General features: G+C 39.3%; 1 protein-coding gene across 1 annotated transcript in view; it reads right to left on the reverse strand.

Annotated features, from left to right (window-relative positions):
- CSMD1 (CUB and Sushi multiple domains 1) overlaps nt 1-15,688 on the reverse strand; it is a 982,247-nt gene that overhangs the window by 111,432 nt on the left and 855,127 nt on the right. Inside the window, exons 36-39 of the mRNA XM_032215147.1 lie at nt 15,592-15,688; nt 14,720-14,824; nt 4,868-4,986; nt 960-1,029 (exon numbers count right to left, since the gene is read on the reverse strand). Coding sequence (XP_032071038.1) covers nt 960-1,029; nt 4,868-4,986; nt 14,720-14,824; nt 15,592-15,688 — 391 coding nt within the window. The remainder of the gene's footprint in view (nt 1-959; nt 1,030-4,867; nt 4,987-14,719; nt 14,825-15,591) is intronic.

Raw genomic sequence — 15,688 nt, forward strand, 5'->3', positions numbered from 1 at the left:
TTCTTTTTTACAATCTGCAGTTTGAAACCATCATTTGAGGATTTCCCCCCAATTCTGGTCTTGATTGTATTAATTCAAATAGCTTGCTCTTGTGCAGCCATAATCAAGCCTTCCCTCCCTCCCTCCCTCCCTCCCTCCCTCCCTCCCTCCCTTCCTTCTTCCTAAGAAAGCGAGACCGGCTCAATGTTTAGACAAAAAGCAATGTTGCTTTTTGTGTAAAGTAGGATTAGAACCAGGGGTGGGTTGCCAATTTTTTTACTACTGGTTCAGTGAGAGCCTCCTACCACCACTACTACCAGTTTGCCCAATCTGGGCCAAACTGGGAGCAACCCACTTTTGATTAGAACCCCATGTGTCTTAGTTTCTAGACTATGTAGTTCTTTATCTATTGCAGTAAATGGATTCTGTTCTGTTCTGTTGTATTCTTTTCCTTTGCATTCCACTTAAAATGACATAGAAATTTTGGCCAGGCAGATCTTCTGCATGACATCTGAGTTTTCCTGATACAATTTACATACAAGGAATAAAGAAGATAAAGGCTGCAACACAGTTTTGCATAAAGACTTAAGCAATGGTAAAAACTTTCGGATATATTTTCTGTTTGAGCAAAAACAGTTATTAAAGAAATGATGCTATCACTGAAATATGCATCTTCCTAATGCTTACTGTAATAAAATTTAGCATTTATATAGAGTATTTCATTTGCTTAAGCTGTATGGAGTACTATATATTACACCAGCAGGTGGATTTTTTGCCCAAGCATGAAAATCTGCTAGTACTTCATGCCTAAAATGAAATGTGAACTAGGAGCTCGACCATTAAGCAACTGAGTATTTTCTACTTAAATAGCTTTGATAACAGAGGGACAAAAATAGATACAACTAATTAAACTTTTTTATTTTTACTAATGTTATTCTCAACAATGTTCACTCAGAATAAAAATATGTATATATGCATACCAATACAGAGAGGAGAAGGATAATTCCAGCGGCGAACTGTTCCAGGCATACAAGAAATATGAGAACGTCCCTTTAAAAAAAATTCAAAAATAAAATAATTATGCAACATTGTCCTATTTTCGAAGCTTTCATTTAGCAGCTTGACACAATGGTTTTCACTATTGATTTTAGAAAAATCCTTTTGCCAATTAATCTTCCCGTATACTTTATTACCTATGACAGTTTTCTAATTAAGGACAAATAAAAGACTTTTAAGTTAATTAGAATTCCTTTAAAAATGGAAAGTGAGTTGTGCTACAAGACTTAAGAAGTTGTTCCAGAACCTTAAACTAAATTATTATATAGAACTGCACAGCAACATGACACTCTCATTCATATTCTTTGCTGCATTACCAAAGGGAAGAATTTTTTTTTCCTCCCAAAGAATCATTATTTCAAGGAAGTTAATTTTAAAAAGTAATGTCCTTCTTCAAAAGTGATTTCAGAATGAAAATGTGCCTTTATATGAAAACTACTAGGCGCAAATTATATAGTTTAATAATCATGTCTTCCCTCAAACAATTATTGCTAACTTTGAGGAGAGTGCTATTGAAGTCCACAAAAATGGCAAACCTATGAAATCAGTGGGCCAAATGGCACCACCACCACCTTCTGTCCTTTGCCCCTTTGGTGACAATACAAATACTGTATTTGTAGAGATAGGAATTTTGTATATATGACTGTATGAGTGATGGCTGCCAAAAGAACTGGACACCAATGCAAAAAATAAGGAAAAGAAATTGGGATGTACTGATAGGCTTTGGGGTAATCTGTACTAGATTAAAAAGATTTTTGATCACCACTTATTTAACATGACAAAATAAACTCCCTTTTCAACTAAGTTATGTGCAGGAATACCATGAACTCAGTTCTACATCGAATAACAAATAATTGGGTATTGAAATATTACTGTTCATTATTATTAAATGTTTGTTTCTAAGTCCCAATTTTATTTTCAAATAATGAAGTGCTACCTAATATAGAAGCATTATCTACCTGTAGGTTGAATGTTTGCTACCATATTAAACTCCTGAATAGGAGGGAATACCAAATAAAATCAAATTTGGTCTTTGGGCACAGCAATAAAATAGAACTCAATTATTCATATTTTTTTTAAAAAAATGCAATAAAATTACGTAATTTTTATATTAACCAAAGCACAAATAGCAGTGGCAATCTCCAAAATTTGTGTTCAAGTTCAACAGCAGGTATAATTGATCAGCAAAAGGTAGTACAAAATTGTGCCACCTGGACAGATATGTCAGGGTCCTGGTAAGATAGAAATATATTGTGATTGTCCTGGTAAGATAGAAAGATAGAAGACAGAGAGATATTGGGATCTCCATCAGGGTAGTTCTATTACATGGGATAAATGTACATCTTCCTTGATTCTCCAAAGAGAGCAAGAAAGGGGTATACCGCAACCGCTGGGCTGCGGCGTACTACCGGGTCATGGCCTGTTCAGAACCAGGACATACAGGCAGCGGGCAAGGTGCATGTGCAAAACTTCCCTTGCATGAGTGTTAGTTAGCGGTTAGCAGTTAGACTTATATACCGCTTCATAGGGCTTTCAGCCCTCTCTAAGCGGTTTACAGAGTCAGCATATTGCCCCCAACAACAATCCGGGTCCTCATTTTACCCACCTCGGAAGGATGGAAGGCTGAGTCAACCCTGAGCCGGTGAGATTTGAACAGCCGAACTGCAGTCAGCTGAAGTAGCCTGCAGTGCTGCATTTAACCACTGCGCCAGTGTTGGCCACTTGTGCTTGCGTTTGAAGCGCCCATCTTGTGAGTGGCAGCCGCTTGTGCTCACTTGCGAACCTCTCCTCACATGAGTGGTGGCTGCTGGCCCTTACCAGTATATATGTATATGTAGGTGTACATATACTATGATAGTCATAGTAACTGACTATGCAGAACCTCAGAAAATCCAACTGAGCATGCATTCACATTTGTAGGCTTTAAATTGTATCATTGTCAATAAACGTTTGTTACCACTATTTGAAGTTATTTGTTAAGCTGGTTAAGATGTTCTGAGCTACAACTGCCATGTGCATCATTTGCTTTGCTGTGCAAATGTATATTTTCTTCAAACTTACAGAGAGCTAGTTGTAGTGTTAACATCTCTGTATAAAAAGAAAATCAGAGGTCACTTTAGTTGTATTTGTTTGATGAATTTTTTTACCCCTTTAATTTGTTTTGCTGTTCCCTTTTCCCTTTATGTTAGTTTGTATTTTATTGTATGATGTCAACACTTAATAAAGATATTATAAAAAAAGAAAATCAATAAAGGGTTCAGCCTTGTGATCTTGCAGGGAAAAAGCTGAATTTTGTTCTGAGAATAAGAAATGCCAAAGAGGGCAATAATGGTTGAATGTTAAAATGCTTCTGTTTATAGTCATCATTTTATGGTGTATTACTCTCCCATAACTGAGACTGTAAAAATTGTGTAATTAAATGCTTATTTTTATTTAAGTATTTAAGCTAGTATTTAAGGATTTAAGTATCTAAGCTAGGCAAATCAACTCCTTTTTTATTTTTCAAGATAATATCATTAATGCAAATAAAATTATAGAATGATCATACTGGTTTTGTGAATGATCTAGCAGAGGAACAATAACTTATATTAAAATAGTGAAATATGCATTAATAATAAAATAAGAAGAGCAAGAAACAAACTTAAGTTTAACTCAATGTGTATCTTTCAACTGCTGTTTGAAAATAAATGAAACAGCAATGTGCATAGAGGGAGACAAGTATAAAAATGTCATCATTTTTTGCCATCATTGCAACTGGCAGTCGCAAACAACGAAAAGGAAACCGAAAAGTGGCCCAAGAAATCCTTCAAATTCGTGGAAAACGAGTTGATCAAAGGACAATCGGCCGATATCGAGAACGAGAAGGTTTGAAGCCATTCCACGTCATTTGCAAACCATTGAAAACTCAAACACACGTTCAAGATCGGCTTTGGTTGTGCGATTGGTTGTCTGAATGGACCGAGGAAGATTTTCTTCATTTGGCGCCATCTGACGAATTCTTCGTTTATGCCATTCGAAAACCGAATTTCCAGAACGATCGAATTTGGGCTAAAGACGTCGACGACATCGCCAAACATGAACGATATCGACAAATCGTTCGCAATCTGACTTGCATCGGGATTTTCGTCATTTTCACAGCCAAGAAACTGCATTGGGTTTTGAAGGATAAAGGGGAATCCTGGGATGGCAGTTATTTCCGTGAGAAAATTTTATTGGAGAATGTCATTCCATTTCTCAGTGATCCAGACAATGTCTTGGTGGTTGGTGAGGCTGTCTTTCTTCATGACAAAGCTCCTTGCATGCGTGCAAATGCGACTCAGCAATTGTTAAAGGACAACAATGTCGAATTTTGGGGCAATGACGTCTGGCCGGGAAATTCGCCAGATCTCAATCCGGCAGAGAACATTGGGGCCATAATTAAGGATGAAGTGGAAGCTCTGATGATTCAGGAGCAAGGTCAAAATCGATATTCGGTTGAAACTTTGAGAATGAATTTGGAAACTGTGTTGAAAAATCTGGAAAATCGAACGGAACTGTTTGAAGATTTCTTGTGTTCTTATCCACCTCGTTTGAATGCTGTTCGAAGGGCTAATGGTGGTCATACTGACTATTAAATCGTGTCAATAAACTCAGTTTTTGATGGGCTTTCGAATGGTGTATGAAATATTTGTGTTGTTATTACAAGTGTTGCTGTGACCCCCTAGGAAAAGGTTATGCCCCGCCCTGTACATACATACATACACATACATACATACACACACACACGGACACACACACACACACACACCTACACATATATATACATACACCATTTAAAAAAAAATTCAGGTACCTGCAATGTATATCCTGGCTCACACTGAAATGATAAAACATCATTCACCATATATCTATCACCAATTTTAAATCCATTGCTAGGAATTACAGGTTCTGGGCAGGAAGCAAGGCCTACAGCTAAAATAAATAAAAGAGAAAAAAAAACACAGTACATTAAGATCATATTGCTTTGGTTTTATTGCTTATGTCTTGATTATCTAATTACTACACAAAGTTTAAAACAGGAAGTTCTCAACAATGTGATTAATAATCCAAAATGAAAAGAAGATTCAAAAAGGTAGCTGAAAGGAAGCATAGGATTTTAAAATTTCTTTTTACAGCCATTTACGGTTAGTCTTTCAAACTGAAGCAGTTATGAATACGATGACACAAAACTGAATTTAAAATATGATGTAGTAAATTCGTGTGATCTCAGAACAACAATGAAAGAATTAGTCTTTATGTGTACATTAAATATACCACCGGTTGCGTGCATAGGAAAAATCTCTCAATATGATAAAAAGGTTCTCCGATTATGGTTTATTTCATAATGAACTGAGTTTTAAAATGAAAAAGAAACAGAGCTAAAAAAGCCTAGGGCAGAACAAGGTGAGGAATTCTTTAGAGCACTGTACTTCCCATTCACAACTTATGAATAGCAAGTGCTGTTTTCAAGGGTAACATGCCTTCCTTGTGTAGGAAATTGCTTACTGCATGCTCTTCACAGGTCAGCTCACCCTTTTGGCACAGGACATAAAACTCATTAATGTCAATATTGATAACTCTCCTGGTGATCTCATCCCAGTTCCAGCTTATTAAATACTTCTGCCACTCCAGGTCTACCAGTAGGCATTCGTCTAGGCATGTCATTACAGTGACCTGCAATATTTTTCTGGCATCGCTGCCATCAATGACAAGAAAGCTCACCGCAGTGCCATCTTGTTAATAGTTCTAAAAGTGTATTAGTATAGACTACATTTCACTTTCACTTTAACAAAGATAAAATTCCCTGGACAAAATGTGATGAATTATTTAAAAAAAAAACCCTGTGCCTTTTATTTTAGAGATAATTAAGTATCATAATTTACATTCACCATTTTTACAACATGATTGTAAATTATGAAATGCTGTTGTTTAAAAATACTCAAAAAACATTTCTGCTGTACTAAATATAGAGCATACATAGCAATAGCAATAGCAGTTAGACTTATATACCACTTCATAGGGCTTTCAGCCCTCTCTAAGCGGTTTACAGAATCAGCATATTGCCCCCAACAATCCGGATTCTACAATACATCTGTGTTGTGGCCCAGCAGGAGCCGTTGGAGCTACTAACAGACTCCGATAGCGAGGGGCCCTATGAGTCGGCTCTGGAAGATGTGGAGGACCCTGGACAGGGTTCAGACTCTGAGCAAGGACCAGAGAGGCTGATTGGCCACCAGGAGGCGCCTGAGGCATGGAGCAGCGGTGAAAGCCAAAGGGAGTGTGTCCCTGACGTCAGGCCCTGGAGCAGTGGTGAAGACGTCAGGCCCTGAAGCAGTGAGGAGGAGCTAAGGGAGTTGGTCCCAGACACCAGGCAAAGACGGGCAGATAAGCGCCGACAGCAACTACGGAGATACAGAAGATAATTGGGGCCAGGTGGTTGTGATTAGGCTCTTCCCAAGAAAGTATATAAGAAGAGACTTTGGGAGGAGGCTGTTTGCAGGACACAACTATTACACTAAAGCTGGAGAAGCTCTTGTGTGTATTTTTTATCTGTGGAAGTCTGGGTTGCTGCCAAAGTCTTGTCGGTGTGTTAATTTACTGTGAATAAATTATCTAGCAGTAATCTTGTGTCTGCGTGACTCACTGTACGGTGGGGGGTCAGAACATATCTCTATGCACGCAGAACAATTTACATTGAACAGTGCATGCATGAACAGCGTGCATCAGGCACAAAGCACCTGCGCATGTTGCGCATGGGTTGCAAACCGGCAGTAACACCAGTAGCAACACACCCTTGGTATGTAGCTACGTAGATCAGGGGTGTCAGACTGGCGGCCTGTGGGATGCGTCACACACAGGCCATGCCCACCCCAGCTCTGTGAACAGAAACAATTGTTGCAATATGTTATGTGACAGCAATGTGACAGCAATGTGACACAGAAACTTTGACACCCATGACATAGATGAACAAATGAATGACTATATGTATATGTGTATATGCATATATATATTATTTTAATGCATAATGCATTATTTCTAAGTACCACAAGATGCCAACGTTTAATGGAGTGAACTTGGAACATTGTTCTAGTCCAAACCTAGGCATTTTATGGCCTGCAGGTCACATCCGGTCTGCAGGCAGTCCCAGACTGGTCCTTAGCATCAGCAGGCTGGTGAGGGGATTAGAGCAGCAATCGTGGGGTGGCAGGTGGGATTGACGCAGGAGTTGGACGGGGCAGAAGCAGCAGGAGTGGGATGCAGCAGTGGAGAATGGGGTGGCAACAGCCACAGTGGCCCTCCATAACAGTTTCTCATGTGTCCCCTTAGGAAAACCAATTGCGTAGCCCTGTTCTAATTCCACCTTGGCATAAATCCAATTGGGTGACCTTGGACTGGTCAGTCCTTCTCAATTGTAGAGCAAACCACTTCTGAAAAACCTTGTCAAGAAAACTCCAGGAACTACTTCATTTGGTCTCCAGGAGACAACAGTGACTTGAAGATACAAATATACATAGATATATATACTCACACCCACCCACAAACACAGAAACACACAAACTCACACTATGTATCCATACTCATGTTTGGGTACATCAACACATATCAATGATATATATATATATATATATATATATTCATATTAAGATTGTCACCTTATATAATCACAATTGCATATATTTATAAAGTCTTAATTATCTTACTGTCTTTTTGAGTCATGAATTTAATTAATTCTTCTATTAATCTAATCGGGTGTTCCCGCCACTAATGATGGCTTGTAGCATGGAAAACAATCTGATATGGTTGCATGGTTGACATCTTACGCTAAATAAAAGTTGTCTTATCATAATCATAAAAATAGCATTACCATTGCTATCAGTCACATAATTTCAAATGAATGAATATAAACATCCACAGCACCCGCATACAAATGGACATTAAATATGTCAGTGGGCTTTTAACTGCATGCGCCTTTGCGAATTGAGTTATAACGATACTATCTACAGATGTGAGATCAGATTCATATCACAGCACATTTAGAATATATTTCTACCATTGCTAAGGTGAAACGAACTCTAGATTGTGTTGAAGAAATGGTAAACAATGTGCGGTCTTCACTATATCTCCCCACATCCATCATTATTAACCCTCCTGATTGTGTCACATTTGAAAGGCAACATGTTTTACATCCTTAAATCTAAAACACAGATCTCTGCTGGCAACATAGATAAGATGTTATATCTCTCTGTATCTCAACATTAAGATAAATGTCAGGGTTCCAAATAGCATCCAAAATTAAATCAGAGCCCAAGGCAAAGTATTGCTCAAAGTCCGAATTCATTAAGAGAGCCTTGTTGGCACATCTGAGAAAACCCGAATCTGAAAGCTTCCCGGTTTTCCCCACCCAGTTGAAAGTTCAAGATCTTGCCCCCGCACCCACAAGTCCATCCCATGGTCCAAGCTCCCACTGCCATGCTGGCACCCATCCAGTTCCGCAGTGGTTAAATGCAGCACTGCAGGCTACTTCAGCTGACTGCAGTTCTGCAGTTCGGCTGTTCAAATCTCACCAGCTCAGGGTTGACTCAGCCTTCCATCCTTCCGAGGTGGGTAAAATGAGGATCCGGATTGTTGTTGGGGGCAATATGCTGACTCTGTAAACCGCTTAGAGAGGGCTGAAAGCCCTAGGAAGCGGTATATAAGTCTCACTGCTATTGCTATTGCTAAATGTGATAAAAAAATTCCATCTTCTATCTGTGTATCTATTGGTGCAATGCTTTCATAAAGTCAAGATTGCACAATTTGCTAACTAGAGGCTAGGCTATGATAGCCCTTGAATCTGGTATGAACATAGTCTGAAATTTACATTCCGGAGATAAACTTAATTGTTAAAAAAAAAAAAAAAGGAGTGGGGGAAGAGGCAAACTAATCTTAAGATTAGAAACAAGAAAGGGATAATAGCAATAGTAATAGCAGTTAGACTTATATATCGCTTCATGGGGCTTTCAGCCCTCTCTAAGCGGTTTACAGAGTCAGCATATCGCCCCCACAGTCTGGGTCCTCATTTCACCCTCCTCGGAAGGATGGAAGGCTGAGTCAACCTTGAGCCGGTGAGATTTGAACCGCTGAACTGCAGCTAACAGTCAGCTGAAGTGGCCTGCAGTACTGCACTCTAACCACTACGCCACCTCAATAAGAAAAGGGAACTGGAAAAAGGCTAATTTTGCTTCCTTTCTTGCCTAACATTATGGGGCACATTTATATATAAACATCTATTCATGACATCAAAATGAAGAAACTTGCTCATGGCTTTATGACTTAAGCTCTTTTGCATCATAGCATAGTACATTTAACCAATCGTCTCATTAAGGATTCACGCCAATGAAGCAGTGGCGCAATATGAAGGGAAGTCTTTCTTGGAAACTGTTCTTCATTTTTTTTTTTTCTTCCTTATACATTTTTGATCTGTCATCTCCACTGAAATAGAGCTGTACCCTTTCAAAAGCGGCGAGACAGATTAAATGAAGTTGAAAAAAAAAAAACCCCTCTGAGGACGTGACTCAAATATGCAGCAATCTTTATTATCATTCTACTGTAACTTATTATCCTATGTTAGTTGAATGGATTAAATCTTGCATTAGTTATTGATTTCACCCTATTCTGAATCTCTTTGATCAATTAAATGAATATATTCAATCAATTATACAATCCATGAAAAAGAGAAATACATCGATAATGAAACTATTGTGACTAAATTGTTGGAGGGTTTAAACCGATACAAAGGAGTCACCCGGGGAGACAATGGGCTACAAGAAACATTCTAAGCATAAGTGACAATGTTATTCCAAAGAGTACTTCAAACTAACGTGCCTCCATTTTAATCTTCAGATTATATTCAATCTAGTGGTGAAATTCAATTTTTTTTTTATTACCGGTTTTGTCGGCGTGGCTTGGTGGGCGTGGCAGGGGAAGGATACTGCAAAATCCTCATTTGCTTTCTACTCCTGGGGGAAGGATATTGCAAAATCTCCATTCTCACCCCACTCTGGGACCAGTCGGAAGTGGTATTTGCCGGTTTTTCAAACCACTCAAATTTTCTGGTTCAGAACCTGCTGAATTTCACCCCTGATTCAAACCAAAGAATGCTAACATCCATCAAAGGAATTGAATGCTACTGCATTTTCCAAATCACTTTCTTTGTAGCCAGCTGCCTGGTTGTATTATTATCCTTCACCCACACTAAACGTTTTATTTATACATAGAAATACCAAAAAAACTAATAAGGTTTTCTTCTGCATAATGTTTCTATGCATTCAGAAACAGAGTTATCAGAAATAGATGGCTGTCTAATACTTTGCTAAATATTTCCAATGAACGCAAGTGCTACTTATAGCAGGATTCACTATAAAGTATTGTGTTTTAGGATTACAAATTATAAATATTTTCAATATCAAAATTAACTGACTTGTTCTCACTCTCACACAGTATCATCTATCTGTGCTATACTCACAGACTACTAATACCCCATGCTCTCATACATTTATACAATGTCCCTACTTGTAGAAATGCAATAGCAATAGCAATAGCAGTTAGACTTATATATCACTTCATAGGGCTTTCAGCCCTCTCTAAGCAGTTTACAGAGTCAGCATATCGCCCCCAACAATCTGGGTCCTCATTTCACCCACCTCGGAAGGATGGAAGGCTGAGTCAACCTTTGAGCCGGTGAGATTTGAACTGCCGAACTGCAGATAACAGTCAGCTGAAGTGGCCTGCAGTACTGCACCCTAACCACTGCGCCACCTTGGAAACAGAAAATGTTTGCTAATTCCCCAAACCCTACAGCCAGGATGATGAACCTATGGCACGCAGAGCCCTCTCTGTGGGCATGCCAATCATCGCCCCATCCCAGCTCCACCACACATGTGTGTGCACCACCCATCAGCTATCTGGTCTTCGGGTGTCTGCTGTGTATTTACAGGGGTGGAGCACATCAGGGAATGCGCACGCATGAATGTGGGGGGGGGCAGGGTGCATGCGTAGGGTGGGGTTCTCATATTGCATTTTGGGGCCTCACTTGGCACCCCCACCCCATTTTGCCTTCCAGATTGGTGCAGGAAGCATTCCAGGCTCAAACCTTCATGGTATTGGACCTGGGTACTTGAGAGACCGCCTGCTGCCAATTACCTCCCATAGACCCATTAGATCGCACAGGGTCGGCCTCCTCCGGGTTCCGTCTACCAGCCAATGCCATCTGGCTACCACCCGGGGGAGGGCCTTCTCTGTAGCAGCTCCGGCCCTTTGGAACGAACTCCCCGCGGAGATTCAGACCCTCACCTCTCTCCAGGCCTTCCGGAAAGCCGTCAAAACCTGGCTGTGCCGGCAGGCCTGGGGTTGATGAGTTCCCCTCCCCTCTCGACTTGTATGGCTGTATGACTCTTGTGTATTTTAATTACGTGTATTGTGTTTCTATCCCCTTTTCCCCTTTTGAGTTGTTCGCCGCCCTGAGTCCCTCCCGGAGAAGGGCGGCATACAAATAAACTAAATCTTAATCTTAATCTTAAACCGGGCAGGGGTAAATTAGAAGTGAATAGAGAAATTCAAGCACAGAATTAAAATCTCCTGTGGCTAATAGTTAGTTTGAATACTTATCATCAGCTGGAGATCTGCTCTTTCCAATTTTTTTACACATTAATAGCAATAGCAATAGCAGTTAGACTTATATACTGCTTCATAGGGCTTTCAGCCCTCTCTAAGCGGTTTACAGAGTCAGCATATTGCCCCCCAACAACAATCCGGGTCCTCATTTTACCCACCTCGGAAGGATGGAAGGCTGAGTCAACCCTGAGCCGGTGAGATTTGAACAGCCGAACTGCAGAACTGCAGTCAGCTGAAGTAGCCTGCAGTGCTGCATTTAACCACTGCGCCACCTTGGCTCTCTACAATTAAACAATCTATAATAGTGATTACTTCAATTATAAGTATTTCCATTGGTGCTTGTCAGTATATTTGTTTGCATACAATTGCTCATTAAGATGAGATGGATATCCATGCTAGGGGAATCTTTAATGACTTAATTTGCATACGTCTAATAAACATCAATCCGTGTAAGTTCTTTATTGCTTTTCTAAAATGGGAACTTAATTTTTGCGTATTGAAGTGCAGCATTGGGTAACCCAATCTATACCCAACCTTAGAAATATATATATATATTCAACCTTAGAAATCTAAGGTTGTTATCTATTGTAAAACTGGTATTATATATGAAGAAGTTACTGATACATGAAAACATTTGAAAAGAACAGAAAAGCCGCAAAATGAAAAGTATTCTTCAGTTAACAAATATTAGATATCAAGTTGCTGACTCTGAATTGATAAATTCTAGATGAATATACAGTATATTGATTACTAAATTGGATATTAGGCAAAGTAGAAAGAAGGTAAAAGTCTGGTTTTATTTATTTATTTCATTATTTATTAAGAAATTTATATGGTTACCCAACTCACTCATAATGATTCTAGGCAGCTTATAGAAGTAAAACCTCAAATACAAAATCCAATAAAATTTCACACTCCACAGTCAAACAAACCATTTGATGGGCTCCTTTCCCCAGACCCACTGGAAAAATCATGTTTTGGGGGCCTTCCAATTGTTTATCAAGGTGGGAGCCAATCTTATCTCGGTGGGCTTGATTTCCACAGGGAGAGCCACCATCTTGGTCCCACTAGATGGTCCTCCTTAATAGAGAGAACCTGTAACATATCTTGCCTTCCCAGTCTGGTGGGCTGGGTAAATGTAACATGGAAAAGATGATATATCCTTGAATAACCTGGCCCCAAGCCATGTAGGGTGTTAAAGGGGGCAATCAGTACCTTGAATTGGACCCAGAAGAAAAATGCAGCTCCAGCAAGTAAGGTGACATGTGCTCAAATCTGGACTTGTACAAATCCATGTGCGTGGCTAAATTTCAAAACATACATCTCAAACCAACAGCCTAATTTTCAACAACCATAATTCATTTTTAATATAATTTGTGTGTACTTCTCAATGTCTAAATCTTCTTATATAAGCACTTCAAATACAAAGTACACTTTAAAGAAATAATAGGCATTTTAATATGATAACTGTAATATGATAAAAGTTATTAATCTAAACCAGTGGTAGTCAACCCGGTCCCTACCGCCCACTAGTGGGCGTTTCAGCTTTCATGGTGGGCAGTAGGGGTTTGCTGTAACTCTGCTTTATGAATTTTATAAAGTAAAGTTACTTCCCTACTTTATAAATCACCATTACTGTGGAACTGGTGGGCGGTTAGAAAATTTTAATACTACCAGAAATACAAAAGTGGGCGGTAGGTATAAAAAGGTTGACTACCGCTGATCTAAACAATACTTTAGAAGTCGTACATAAAGAACTTTCTGAAAAAAGACTGGTTTTAATTGGCATTCCTTTAGATATTTTATTATCTTTGTGTGAATAACTTTACAAACGCTTAATGTAGAAATGATAAATACTTCTGTCACAAGTTAAGTCAGTTTCTCCTACATCCACATTCTTTTTCCCTCTTCATACAGTCACCCACCCACCCATCTGTACCAGGGGTGGGTTTCTCGCCCCGTTCCAACCGGTTCAGCTGGAACGGGGCCGGCGGCGTCCTCCTGCACGCGCGCAGTGCACGCATGCGTACTAGCGCCTGTGCGATGCTCCAGCTGCTCCTGGAGGATCGCGCAGGCGCTGTATGCGTCTTGCGCATGCGTGGAAGCGCAGAACTCATCAAAACCGGGTAAGGAGCGCGGGCGGGCGGGTGGGCCCTTCGCCGTTCCCGGAAGTTACTTACTTCCGGGTTCGCCGACCAACCGGTTCGCAGGGACCGCCGCGAACCGGTTGAAACCCACCCCTGATCTGTACGCATATGCACATAATGTGTATATCAATTATCTGTCAATAGCTCAACAGACAAATGGAAGTGTATTTTAAAATACACTTCCTGATGTCTGTTGAGTATATGTCAATAGAACCAATACTATTTCATAAATAGATATAAACTATGGAAAGTCAATGTGATAGTGGTAAGTAAAACACACAATGATTTTCCAGGCAACTGTAATCATTGTAAACCCTCTCCACACCATTTCCCCCAGTTTTGTCCAAACTCAAAAATATTCATGTGGTTTGCTATAATTGTGATGCAGTGGTGGGTTTCAAAATTTTTAAGAACCTATTCTGTAGGTTTGGCCTGTTTTGTGGGAGTGGCTCGGCAGTCATGTGACCAGGTGGGAGTGGTTTGGTGATCATGTGATGGGGTGGGAGTGGCTTGGCAGTCATGTGACCGGGTAGGCGTGGCCAACTTGTAAAATGTGGTAAAACTCACTTAACAACGCTCTTGCTTAGCAACCAAAATGTTGGCTTAGAAACTCTGGCATTTGAAGCACACAAGTCTTAAAACTATCAAGTTACAAGACCCTCGCACCCCTAAGCCATACCGGTGCATACCTGCTGAAACCCACCCCTGTTGTGATGCCTACTTATGGATGATTGTCTCCAGAAATAAAGAGATTAAGAGACATGATAGTTTGCACAGTTTTCATGCAACATATATGGATATTGTGCACTATATTATAGGAGAAATATAAATTATTTTAGCAAGCAAAATAATGTTAAACATCTTACTTTTATATTCCAGGTGAAAACCAGCTGCTGCTACACTGATATCAGAGTGAAAATGTAAATAAAGTTGATTGGAAGTGCTGTTCAATAGTGCTGGTACTGTGGTACCTACAGAAATCCAAAAGTCAGATATATATTCATATTAATTAAAAAGAAGCAACATGTAAGTGAAGAATCTTTTTATGGTGAATCAAAAAAAGTATACATGATGCTATAATAATGACAAACCACCTGGAAATATGTTTTAGTTTTACTAACAATATTTTTACAGCATCTTAAATTCAATATAAATTTAAATTCAATGCACATTGAATGTACATCTCCCACATCCTCTTTTTAATACAATCTCACTTGGATTTATATTAAAATTTCAAATGCAATTTTAGGAACATATTTTAGCATCTGTTAACTCATTATAATCATTCTATATTTTCTATCCGAGTAGCACTTGTGAATTTATTAGGATTATTATTCACGTAAGTACTCTTATATAGCACAATAAGGATAAAAACTGAGCTGCAAGTTGTGTACGGAATTAATCTGTTCCTCTACTGCCTCACAACATGTCAATTTCTGTGTGGACATATTCCATCCATAATTACAACAGCCAGACTTTGATAACAAGAATTAAGCACTTAAGATAAATCACAGCTGTTGCTGTATATTCAAAGCATTCAATGAAAGACTCTACTAATACTCAGACCCTACAAAGTATTATACAAAGCATTTCATATTCTTTCTCATAATATTCTTTATTAAGGTACTAGGAGGAAATGGCACACAAGAGTGTATTGTGCATAGAGAAAAATAGAGAAACTTGAATAGCTTGCATCTTATGTTTTGGCCAATCAAAGGCAATATAGATTCCTACATACCTGAAAAGCTTCCAAGCCTTGGTGCTGTCATATCACCACCATCATAAATTTCAAGAGAGTCCCAATTATGCTCGGTGGCAAAGTTTATTACCTGTAT

This window comes from Thamnophis elegans, chromosome 4 (assembly GCF_009769535.1).
Source record: "Thamnophis elegans isolate rThaEle1 chromosome 4, rThaEle1.pri, whole genome shotgun sequence".
Lineage (NCBI taxonomy): Eukaryota > Metazoa > Chordata > Lepidosauria > Squamata > Colubridae > Thamnophis > Thamnophis elegans.